This window comes from Dama dama, chromosome 20 (genome assembly GCF_033118175.1).
Source record: "Dama dama isolate Ldn47 chromosome 20, ASM3311817v1, whole genome shotgun sequence".
Lineage (NCBI taxonomy): Eukaryota > Metazoa > Chordata > Mammalia > Artiodactyla > Cervidae > Dama > Dama dama.
In genome coordinates, this window is record NC_083700.1 from 56759658 (window position 1) to 56771870 (window position 12213).

At 42.2% G+C, this 12213-nt stretch overlaps 1 protein-coding gene across 1 annotated transcript in view; it reads left to right on the top strand.

Annotated features, from left to right (window-relative positions):
• The first annotated feature begins 456 nt into the window (after window positions 1-456).
• Window positions 457-12213, top strand: part of COL24A1 (collagen type XXIV alpha 1 chain) — a 368161-nt gene continuing 356404 nt past the window's right edge. Inside the window, exons 1-3 of the mRNA XM_061121489.1 lie at window positions 457-614; window positions 723-853; window positions 11852-11916. Coding sequence (XP_060977472.1) covers window positions 798-853; window positions 11852-11916 — 121 coding nt within the window. The 5' untranslated portion in view covers window positions 457-614; window positions 723-797. The remainder of the gene's footprint in view (window positions 615-722; window positions 854-11851; window positions 11917-12213) is intronic.

The window sequence follows — 12213 nt, forward strand, 5'->3', positions numbered from 1 at the left end:
AATGCGTGGGAAGCCGGAGTGTCTGGGCGGTGCCGGTGGCTGCGAGCTCGCCCCAGGGCGCGGGGGCTTGCGGACTGGGGCGCCCCAGCTAGGCGCGTGGTAGGGGGAAGGTTGCGGGGTAGAGGGGGAGGTGTGCACTGTGTTTGGTGATGTCATTGCAAGTCAGGGAGCGGTGAAATTTAACACCGGCCGGATTTGCTGGGCTCCTCTTCTTCCAGGGGAAGCAGCCGGCGGCAGTCCACGCCGAGCGCCTGCAGTTGCCACCGGCCAGCTCGCACGGACAAGATTTCCGAAGTGGGTGTGTGTGCTTGTCTGACAAATGTTCCAGCGCGGGTTGTTTCCAAGGACTTCCTCCCCCACTTCATCTCCTGCCCTCCCCCCACTCCTTTCTCCTCCCAGGCCCAAAGCGGAGGACTCCACTGGAGTCACGGAGTCGCCTTTGAACCGCAAGTGAACTAGAGGGCTGCGCTCGCAGCCGAGCTCCCGCTGCTGCCGGCGTCCCGCAGCCCGCCAGTGAGGTGTCCCTCCTTGCCCGCCCTCCCAGGGGAGCGCTCCCCCCGGGCCTGTCCGCTGCCGAGCTGGGGCCCTGGGCAGCCTAGCCGTCTACCCGCCCGGTGCTATTTCTCTGCTCTTCTTCCATCTGCCCCTCCCTTTTTGGTTATTGAGGTTTTAGAGCATCGTTTTCATGTGATTTTTTTTTTTTTTTCCTTTTTCATGGACAGTACCTGTACACTTAGCAGTTCGGAGTTGGCTTCTGTTTTCCGTTAGCGCCCCGCTGTACGGACAAATGCATACAAATGCATTTAGGAGCCCACAGGACAAGGCGTGGACAGGTCTCCCACACGGCAAAATCGTAAGTAGCCCACCCGCGGGGCAGGGGTTAGACCGGCCGCTCTCCCCACCCCCTGGATCTGCTGAGCTGGTTGGCGATTTGCGCCCCAGCTACTTGGCACTTTTTTTTTTTTTTTGAAGTTGGGAGCCGGCGAACAGCCGCAGCATCTCCCCTTGTCTCTTCAATTTGTAAAATACCGTGCTTGAAAGGAAGCCTCCTGCCAGCGGGTCTCTCAGACAGTTTATGCTAAAGAGATCCTGCGGCTCGCGAGGAACAGCTCGCTGGCTCACGTCCCGAGGCCGGTGGTAGCGGCTTTTGCAGCCCTGGAGCTGGACTCTGACGCCCGCCCGGGCTCCAGCTCCCATTGCCCTTGCGCCTTCCTTCCGTTCTTCTCCCTCAGGGTCCTGGCTGAGGTCTTGTTTGCCCTCGGTGCTCCTCGGGCATCCAGCCTGGGAACTGCTGGGATGCTCGCGGTCCCCCGGGCTCTGTGCGCGGAGCCTGAACCATGCGGCAGGGTTGCCGAATGGGGGAGAGGGTGCCCACAGAACCTCGGACACCAGGGAGCTCCTGGAATCATGAGACACAGAGGCAGTTGCCTCGTGTCGTTAGGAGGCCAACAAACGTGCTGCCCATCTGGGGCCCAGGCTGCCCCCTGCTCCCTGGAGTGTCATTGGGGAAGGGGCTGGACCCCGGGGGGAGGGTGGGGGGCCCCGGGGCTGTTGCTCCCAGGGAGTGATCTCACCGACCCTCCCAGGCACTCCATCTGCACTTTGGGCATTGTTATCGGCTCCCACTGCCTCAGTGGGAGAAGAGCGTGGATGAGGGGTAGGGGGCGCGTGGCCTTGGCTGGCTGTCCTGGCCCTTCTTGGTAGATGTCAGTAGGTTATCGAAGTTTGGTTTTGGCCTCAGGAGCAGGAGAGACGAAGGCGGCTGTGGTCTCTCTGCTACTAGGCTGCAACGCGGGAGAGTAGGAAGGAGGAGGGCAGGGGGGCAGAACTGAGACTGCCAGCTAAGGGCAGGCGGAGGCGGAGTGCAGAGAAAGACCGCCTTGTGGCAGTGTTTGTATGAACATGTGCTTCCCAGCCGCTGGCAGCCGAGTCTGGCTAGGGCTCGCGCACTCTCTCCTTCGACCTCTGGGAGCCTGGGCGGGCAGCCGGCTTCCCCACTGACAAGGATGCACATACCCACGCGCCTGCTGCAGAATAAATCAGTGAGCGGGAAAGCTCAAAACCTCAGCCACCACGTGCGTGCATGCTGGGGTGTGCCCGGGTCCCCCGGGGCGAGGGGGCGGGCGGGATCCCTGACACTTCTCCTCCAGGGTCCGAGGCCGCCGGACCCAGAGCGGCTCACACAGGTCTCATCAGTTTTCCAGACAGGTTTCTCGCCACTTCTCTCGGTGAAAGCACCTTGCATGGCCCTGCCTTGGAAAGCAGGGTGGGGAGAGCAGCGGGCCCTGAGGACCGCTGGACCAGGGTGAGTGGAATGGTAGAATCAGACTTGGGTCTCTGAGGCTCCAGAGCCACCTGAGAGATTGGATGAGGTCCTCCACTTCCTGTCCCGCGGCTACAGCGCCCCCATCCAGCCGTTGCCCTCCTTGCCCTCCCTGTTTCCCTCCGTCCATGTTCCCTCCTTGCCCTCCCTGCCAGCGCCCACCCGCAGGGCTCTCCCTTGGCTCCCACAGGAAGCCCACGGTGCCGACTAACATTCCCCTTGGCAGTTGTGACCAACCTTGCAGATTAAAGGAGATCTTCAGCTCTTAGCCCCTGTCTTGTCTGGTTTACACTTCCCTTCCAGACGCTCCCAGAAAAGGTCCTGCATACATTCTTGGGCAGTTTGGGGTTTGTAAATTGGGTCCAGATGATTGGGGGGAGGGAGGCAGAGAAACCAAACAGAATGGATTACCCCGAGGAACTTCTGAGGAAAAGTTAGACTATGAGTAATTGGGTAAAAGAATCTTCCTGGAGAGGTATCAGATTGGTAGAGGATCCTGTGTGAAGGTCCTCCTCTCTCCTGTTCTCCAAGCAGCCTCCAGCCAGGGGCCTTGCAGACTCCTATTATATCAAGTTTGTTCCATGGTGGTTCCCAGTGAGGGTGAGCTGCAGAAAATTGATGGTAATTCAAGATTACATCAGATTGCAATCCCTCACAGCTTCAACCACACACATGCAGAGTGGGGAAAGGTAGTTACCAATTGAGCTGAGAAATTGTTTCTTGAAAAAAATCCAGTTTCCATAAAGAATTCAGAGTTCTTCAGTTTGAAATAAATGCTACCAACCTCATAGGAATAGGAACTTAGGGAAAAGGAGCTGATTAGCTGATGATAATGTCAGGCCACTGAATTAAACCTTAGAGTGCCTAATGTAACCTCTGAGGTTTTAATTTTCCACCATCTTTTTGTAGTGATGTTTTGTAAGAACAGGGGTGGTTTTTTTTTTAAAAAATCACAATTCTGATTAGTCACCCAGAAATATTTACAGTTTTGAAACTAGATCCTTACAGACATTTTATTTCAGAGGGCTACTTTGATTCACATTCACATTCCTAATGTGAATTTGTGGAGTTAATGAAAAAAATTAAAACCAAGAATGATAGGTACATTGATTTCTGTAAACAAAAGTGTAAGCAAAGTTTAGGACATAAAGATCTATTTCCTAGCTTGCATGAAATTCTGTTTTTAAAGTTGCCTCGTTATCTTTGTGTTCAAATAAATGTTTAAAACAAATGGATGTCTTAGGAAGAGGAATTGTAATTATAGAAAGCAATTTTGAGTGTTATTTATACATTGTGCTTGGTAAACTATGAAGCTACAAGAGAATGATAAATCGTATTATAGGAACTAGAAGAGCTGAACTAGTTTTCTTGCCATGCTTTGCAACTCTGACTTATTTTATCATTTTTTCCCAATTATTTTTATTAGTTGGAGGCTAATTACTTTACAAAATTATAGTGGTTTTTGCCATACATTGACATGAATCAGCCATGGATTTACATGTGTTCCCCATCCTGAACCCCCCCTCCCAACTCTGACTTATTTTAGAATTTGTAATTCTGAGTGAGAAGTGAAGATGATTTTGTTTTCATTCTCATAAAAGGCTAACGTTTCATCATTCATTCACTCATCATTTATTTATTCATTTATTCAGCAAATGTTCACTGAGTTCCAACTATGTGTCTAGCATGGTTCTAGGCAGAAGGGATACAATGATTGAGCAAGACAGAAGCACAATTGCTGCCCTTCCAATGTGCCCAGTTAATATAGGAAACAAAAAATGAAACAAGCAAGTGTAAACAATGAAACCAGCAAAAGAAATGACATAAGGTTATATACAGAAGGACATCTAACTGTTTTGGTAGTTGGGGAAGATAGGGAGGGGTAGTACTGGAAGGAAAGACTAACCAAAGGAAATGAAATCTAGACTGAGACATAAGTGGAAAAGGCATGGAACTTTACAGACAGAACAGTAACAGGCTCAGAGGTGAGATAGCATGGTGCATTTGAGGGACCAGAAGAAATGAAGTTGGTTGGAATACACATTCTTTTACTTCCTTAGCTAAATAAATGGAGGTTAGATGACCTGACTTCTTGATCTTGGGTTCACTGTGCAGGTAGAAAATGTCAGAGGAGTTATATATCAGTTGAAACTCAAGACAGCTTGATAATCTCATTGACTGAAGATTTGATGCATTCATTCATTTAAAAATCTTTTACTTTACAGTAGTGTCAGTTCAGTTCAGTTGCTCAGTCATGTTCAGCTCTTTGCAACCCCATGGACTGCAGCATTCCAGGTTTCCCTGTCCATCAACAGCTCCCAGAGCTTGCTCAAACTCAGGTCCATCAAGTCAGTGATGCCATCCAACCACCTCATCCTCTGTCATCCCCTTCACCACCTGCCTTCAGTTTTGCCCAGCATCAGGGTCTTTTCCAATGAGTCAGTACTTCGCATCAGGTGGCCAAAGTATTGGAGCTTCAGCTTCAGCATCAGTCTTTCAAATGAATATTCAGGACTGATTTCCCTTAGGATGGACTGATTTGATCTCCTTGCAGTCCAAGGCACTCTCAGGAGTCTTCTCCAACATCACAGTTCAAAAGCATCAGTTCTTCTTAAAGAAGAACTTTAAGGTCCAACTGTCTTAGCTTTCTTTAAGGTCCAACTGTCACATCTATTCATAACTACTGGAAAAACCATAGCTCTGACTATATGGACATTTGTTGGCAAAGTAATGTCTCACCTTTTTAATATGCTGTATAGGTTTGTCATAGCTTTTCTCCCAAGGAGCAAGCGTCTTTTAATTTCATGGCTGCAGTCACCATCTGCAGTGATTTTGGAGCCCAAGAAAAAAATGTCTGTCACCGTTTCCATTATTTCCCCATCTGTTGCATGAAGTGATGGGATTGGATGCTATGATCTTAGTTTTTTGAATGTTGAGTTTTAAGTCAGCTTTTTCACTCTCCTCTTTCACTTTCACCAAGAGGCTCTTCAGTTCCTCTTTGCTTTCTGCCATAAGGATGGTATCATATGCATAGCTGAGGTTATTAGTATTTCTCCTGGCAATCTTGTTTCCAGCTTGTGCTTCTTGCAGCCCAGCATTTCGCATGATGTACTCTGTGGCTCAGCTGGTCAAGAATTCACCTGCAATGTGGGAGACCTGGGTTTGATCCCTGTGTTGGGAAGATCCCCTGGAGAAACAAAAGGCTACCTACTCCAGTATTCTGGCCTTAAGAATTCCATGGACTGTATAGTCTGCAAAGAGTCAGACATGACTGAGTGACTTTCACTTTTCACTCTGCATATAAGTTAAATACGCAGGGTGACAGTATACTGTCACGTTGACAGTATAAGCAGCCTTGACGTACTCCTTTCCCAATTTGGAACCAGTCCGTTCTTCCATGTCTGGTTCTAACTGTTGCTTCTTGACCTGCATGTAGATATCTCAGGAGGCAGGTCAGATTGTCTGGTATTCCCATCTCTTCAAGAATTTTCCACAGTTTGTTGTGATCCACACAGTCAAAGGCATAGTCAATAAAGGAGAAGTAGATGTTTTTCTGGAATTCTCTTGCTTTTTCTATGATCCAACGGATGCTGGCAGTTTGATCTCTGGTTCCTCTGCCTTTTCTAAATCCAGCTTAAACATCTGGAAGCTCTCGGTTCACATACTGTTGAAGCCTAACTTGGAGAATTTTGAGCATTACTTTGCTAGTGTGTGTGATGAGTGCAATTGTGCAACAGTAGTGTGTGCCAGAAACTTTTCTAGGGAGTAATCAATTTAACAATCTCTGTGGTATTTCAAGGAGAGACTATATATATAGATGTATATTTCTTCCCTGCTACTAACTGGACTCTAGGTATTTTGATCACTTGAAGTCCTTAAGCATTTATCTCCTTTCTATTTCATAAGTTGCCAGTATGTTTGGAATTTAACCAAAAGTTCTAGTATGTTTCACACTAGGTTAGGTATACAAGTACCTATTGAGCTGAATTCATTTTTTGCAAGTTACTGACAATATTTTATTCCCTGAATCATCCAACTTTATCCCCACTGCTGGGATAAGAACTATTTTTCAGTTACTTTGGGAACAAAGGATAGAAATTTTACTGTTTCTGGATCTTAGCAGCTAATAAAGAGCAAAATCTGTAAAGCTATCATGACTTAGAGAATTTTTTGGCTTGTAAATGTACTGTGATGGAAATTGTTGAAATTCTTGAAGTATATTACATGTGTGTGTTTTCCAGATTAGTTTACTTTTTCCAATTGGTTTAAATGAAAATCTCCAATTCACTTTTTACAAAGGTTCCTTATTCACAAATTGAACCTATGTAGGAATGAGCATCAGTAGCTTGAAGACATATCTCGTAAAACCTGGGGGTCTCGTGAGTATCCTAAACAAAAGGATGCCTGAAATTCCCCTAAAGTAACTTAGACCCTTCAGATAAAGAGAAAGTTGAATAGCTCTAAGAATTATTTGGGAAGATGCCTGGGGGTGGATATTAGTTCCTTAAATATTCTGAGTATGGTCTTTGGATATCTATTTCCTGTTTGATCTCCTCTAGGACTTCACCCTTCACATGTCTGGATATGTTTTGACTGTGGCTTATGTCAAAGTGAAAATGTGGCTAGCAGACCAGATACACAGAGTATTTCACATTTTGTTAGATATCCTCTGATATTAATATTATGGATTATGTTTTCTGAACATTTATTGAATATCTCCTACTATATTGTTAATTTTTTTCAGACTTAGTCTGATTTTATTAAGTGTGTAAGTATATGTACTTCTGTTACTTTACATTAATGACACTTGGTCCAGACATACAAAAAAGTGAACAAAAACAGGCATGATTTGAATATTTGAAAAATATTCATCATTCATATACTAACTAGACTTTTTGTTCTTGTTGTTGATTTGCTCAGTCATCTCCGACTCTTTTGCAACCCCATGGATTAGCCCATCAGGCTCCTCTGTCCATGGGATATTCCAGGCAAGATTACTGGAGTGGGGTACTATTTCCTCCTCCAGGAGATATTTACTTAATCTTAACAAAAAAGAAAAAAAAAAAAAATGGGAGACTTTATTGCTACTGCTGTTAAGTTGCTTCAGTTGTGTCTGACTCTGTGTGACCCCATAGACAGCAGTCTACCAGGCTCCTCCGTCCTTGGGATTTTCCAGGCAAGAATACTGGAGTGGGGTGCCATTGCCTTCTCCAGGGAGACGTTGCTAGGGTTAACTAAGTATATGAACAAATTAGCAAACTTAGTAGACTATTTTGGGTTACTTAATTAAAAAAAAAGAATTGGCCAGAACTGTAAGAGGACCTTTTCCCAGTTGTGGTTAAACAACATGCCCTTTGTATATGATGATTTATAGAACATTTTGCTAACAGCGTAACTTGATCTTTGTCTTCTAATGCCAGTCTATTAATAGGAGTCTACCATACACACAAATTTTAGGCTTTTATATTTGGAATTTAAAATGTAAAATGTATATTGTCATCATATAATAGATGAGTCAGCTAAGACTCAAACTCTTGAAATAACCTACCCAAGCTCACGCAATGAGTTTGAAAGAGATCTAAGACTAATCTTTTGACTCCTAGTCTATTGTTATTTTCTTATTAACCATGTTGTTTTCTCTGCAACAATTTAATACAGTTTTAGTTTTAACTTATTTAAGGGCTCCAGCATGTCTAGCACAATAAGCACAGAACAACAGAGTAGACGCGCAAAACACACTGCTACCTTTGAGAACTCTATCATTTGCTAATGTGGAAGCGAGATATTTTTTCTTTATTAAGTAAATGTATTATAAATGTAAAATCATTGGGGGAAAGTGCAAAAGCAAAGAAATAAACAAGTGCAACTTCACTAGACATTCCCCAGAAAGCTTGAATTCGTTGGATCATTTTACTCATTGATAGAGTTGGGCTGTTTATCAAGCTGATTATGTCAATTAGGTTTGATCTCTTCTCTGTATTCACACTTCAAGGATGAGGAAAACAGTTAAAATGAAAAAGAAGAAGCCTTTCATTTACCCTACCACAGAAGACTTTTTTTTAATTCTTCTTTCTCTCTTTGGACATCCAACTAAAAGTGCCCCTATTTTAATTAACGTTTCCTAAGTGTTAAAAGAATTAGGTTCATAGGGAAGAACTAAATTCCTCAGTCATTGAGAGATCTTACTATTATTCTGTCCCTGTTTTAAAATATCAATTGTGTTAATTTTATGTAAGAAAATGACCAAAGGTGAAGACCTGTTACTTGCTCAGATATTTATTACTAATTAATCATAAAAGATACAGCACATATGAGCTATAATAAAGTTATAATTAAAGCATCAAGAGTACAAAGGGGAGGAAAAAATGCAGTCCTCTCTAGGGATGATGGGAAAATTCATGGAGCGGGTGTTCACATTAGGCTTTGATGATACTTAAGATTCTGATAGGTGGAGACTGAGAGATCTTTTCAGGCACTTAACAAAGTTTGCCCATAGAATAGAGAAAAACATGGTGTGGCTGGAGCTTTGGCATGTCAGATGTAATTGGTCGATATTTATTGCTTTAAAAAAAAAAAAAGAAAAAGGAGGTTGGAGCTGAATGATAATTTTTCCTGTTCTTTCTTAGTTGTATGGTTAGGCCATTCAAGATGGCGATTCTCTTGCTCTCTGTATGTCTTCTGCTCCACCTACTCCACCTGAAGGTCCTGCTTCACTCACATGATTATCCAGTCTTCCAAACTGTAGGACTTAATTAGTAACTGCCTACCTGTTTGACCCGCCCCCGGTTTCCCTGGTAACTGATGAGCCAACCTGACCGCAGTTCTGCCCTATAAATGGTAGCCTTCTCTTCCTCTGGGAGGTTATGGTCCTGTCCTGTTTGCAGTCTGCTGGGCAAGGTGGAGGTATTGCTCAAGGACTTTTTTTTTTCCTTCAGGTTCTTAAGACTCCTTTTCAATAAGCCGTTGATATCTCTTTCTGTGTTTCTGGGCTCTCAGTTTAGTGGCTGGCTACCTATAAGGCTTGCAAGCCTCTTGGGTACTGCCCAGCAGTTGGCTCTAAGTTTGGGGCAGAATTAGAAAAAGATAAAGAAAATCTTTTTTATATCATTGATCTCTACCTCTCTGTTAGTCATCAAGTTAGTAAGTAGGTACACTTACATAAGGTGTGGCTCAACTGACTTGTCATAATCTCCTAAAATCACCTGGCTAAGGGATGATATTTGATGTGTTCAGGTTTTCCTGCCTCACACCAGGAATAGACTTGTTAACATGTCTAGAAAGAACTCTTCCATTTTTCTCCCCTGAGGTCATTGGGGAAGTCCATGAGTTGACTGAATTGCCTGGTGAATAGTGCTAGTTGTACTTTAGCTGTATTTGGAATGGAACAGTGCCTTTTCAGTTGTTTCTAAACTCTCAGTGAACTGGATTACTTTGGGCAGGTGAGAAGTGCTTCCCTTCATGTTCCATTTTCTACTAAAACAGCATAATTCTGATATCCTCTCCTTCAGTGATTGGAATCCTGAGCTATTTTCTAGTCTTATTGATGCACATGCTGCCAGTTGAAAATACAAATTTGAAAGGAAAAGTGCCTTCTTTTACTCAAATTCTGGATGACATTAGGATTCATCCTGGAGGACCCAAGGAAATTATTTTAATTTTCTATTGCTGTCCTCAACTTTCCTCATTAGAATCACCTGGGAAGTGTTTAAAACTCCCTGTACAACAAATTAAAGTCAGAATCTCTGAGGGTGTGGTGGGGAGGGCAAAACCCAAGTATTAGTAGTTTTTAGAAGTCACCAGGTGAGTCCACTAATCAGCTGTGGTAAGAAGCTGAAAAACAAGTAGGCCTCACACCATCTCTGAGCATCACCTGTTCCAGAACTGTGGTCCTCAGGGTATGATGCCCCAGATGTGCAGCATCAGCATTGCCTGGGAACTTGTTATAACTGCAAATTCTTGAGCTCCACCCCGATCTACTGAGTCAGAGACTCTCAGGGTGGAGCCCAGAATCTTTAACAAGCCCTCTAGGTGATTCTGTTACATGCTCCTATTTGAAAAACCATGATCTAGAGTAGCAGAAATTTTTTTTTTAAAGGTCAAATCTTATTTGTGTCATATTATAAAATTAGATATGTGATTTAAACCAAGTATTAATATTAGATTATTTTAAGTACAATGTAACTATTAACAGTAAATATTCTAAATTGTTTTTTCTCAGTTTGGTACATACACAGTTGGTATTAGATCACTTGGTTAAAAATGTGTACATGCTGAGTATCCACTTCAAATTTATGAAGTCTCTGGAAAGGCCCAGAATCTGGATTTTTCACAAAAAACCAAAAATGTTGGCAGACTAACATTTGAGAAACATCTCATGGATGACACAATATATGGGAAACTTTATAGGCTTCATTAAAATACATGGTTCAACTATTTGCACATATCAGTTGAAATTTCTATGATTTAAAATTGATTTGTATAGTTAATAACAGTTAAGTATTTTATCAAAGTCTTATTAAAAACTGTTCTGCTCAAATAGTATAATTTTATAGTATGAAAGGGCTTTGTCATCACCCCTTGCAGAACTGTATTTTCAGAAGTATCATTTGGGGAGTCTCTGGGTTAGACTGAACAGAATCAGAGTCAATATTAGCGAGAAAAACTAGATCATAAAATATTTTCAGCATGCCCATTACTTTTTGAAACTATCTCTGATCGCTTCTCGGCCTTTTGGCTAAGATCAAGTGTGAAACTATCTCTGATTTTCAGCTGGGAGGTAGACAAAGCCAATTATGAAGACCAATCAACAAAATCTATGAAAGTTTGATTAAGCTAAAAAATTGTAAAGTATTTTCTATGTCACTAATCAACATGAATGAACATTTTGATTTGTAGTTGGTTTGAGTATGGTGTTTACAATTATGCTAATCACAGTGGTCAGTGTTGATATCTTACAGGTTGTTATATTTTTAGACTCCGTCATGAATCTAGTACAAGTGATGTGAATATAATCTACAAATAGATCTTATGTAAAAATGTTAAATAACTGATCCCATAAATTTATAATAACTGCAGTTAAGCGACTGTAAGTTGTATTTTGTGCCAATCTGCCAATAATTTTACTTTGTGTAAAACTGCATGTGTGGTGATTTGACATAATATATACCATTTATAATAATTTCACCTGTATTAGTTCACATTTACTGAGTTTTTCCTCTGTGCCAGGTACTGTTTTGGGTACTTGAAATGAAGCTTTTTAGTTAATCTTCAAAAAACCTTACGAGATGGATTTAATGAATGGAAACACTAGGACACAGTGATTATTAAATAGGGTGCCCAAGACACATAGTGACAAAACCAAAACTTTGAATTTAGGGCTCTTGCTTTTAATCAGCATTAGTATTAAAATACTGTGTTAATTAAAAATAGCTTCATTCTTAATCCTTCACTAGAGTTTATTTTGGGTTTTATAACTTACAGGTCAGAAATGTCCAACTAAGTTTTTCCTGATTTTTTCTTTATTTTTAGGAAACTGCTTCTTCATTTTATTGTACTATGTGTGTCAGGGGGTGCTGTTCATGCACAAGATCAAGGTAAGAATGTTACCTTGTTACTTATTTGCTTATGTAAAAAATTGGATTCCTGAGAGCAAAAGTATATAACTTTAAAGTCATTATAACCTTAAATTCAGTGTTAAGGAATAAAAAATTCTACACAGTACAATGAGAATGTAAGGGTGAAAAAACCAATTTGGGGGGAAATATGACCTTTAAGAAATTACTCATATCTTCTGTCTGTGAAATTACTTACATTTTTAAGAAAACTCTGTAAAAGGGAAGTTTTGTATAGTAAAAAGACTGTTTGTGACTTCATTTTAAGTGGGAGTTATT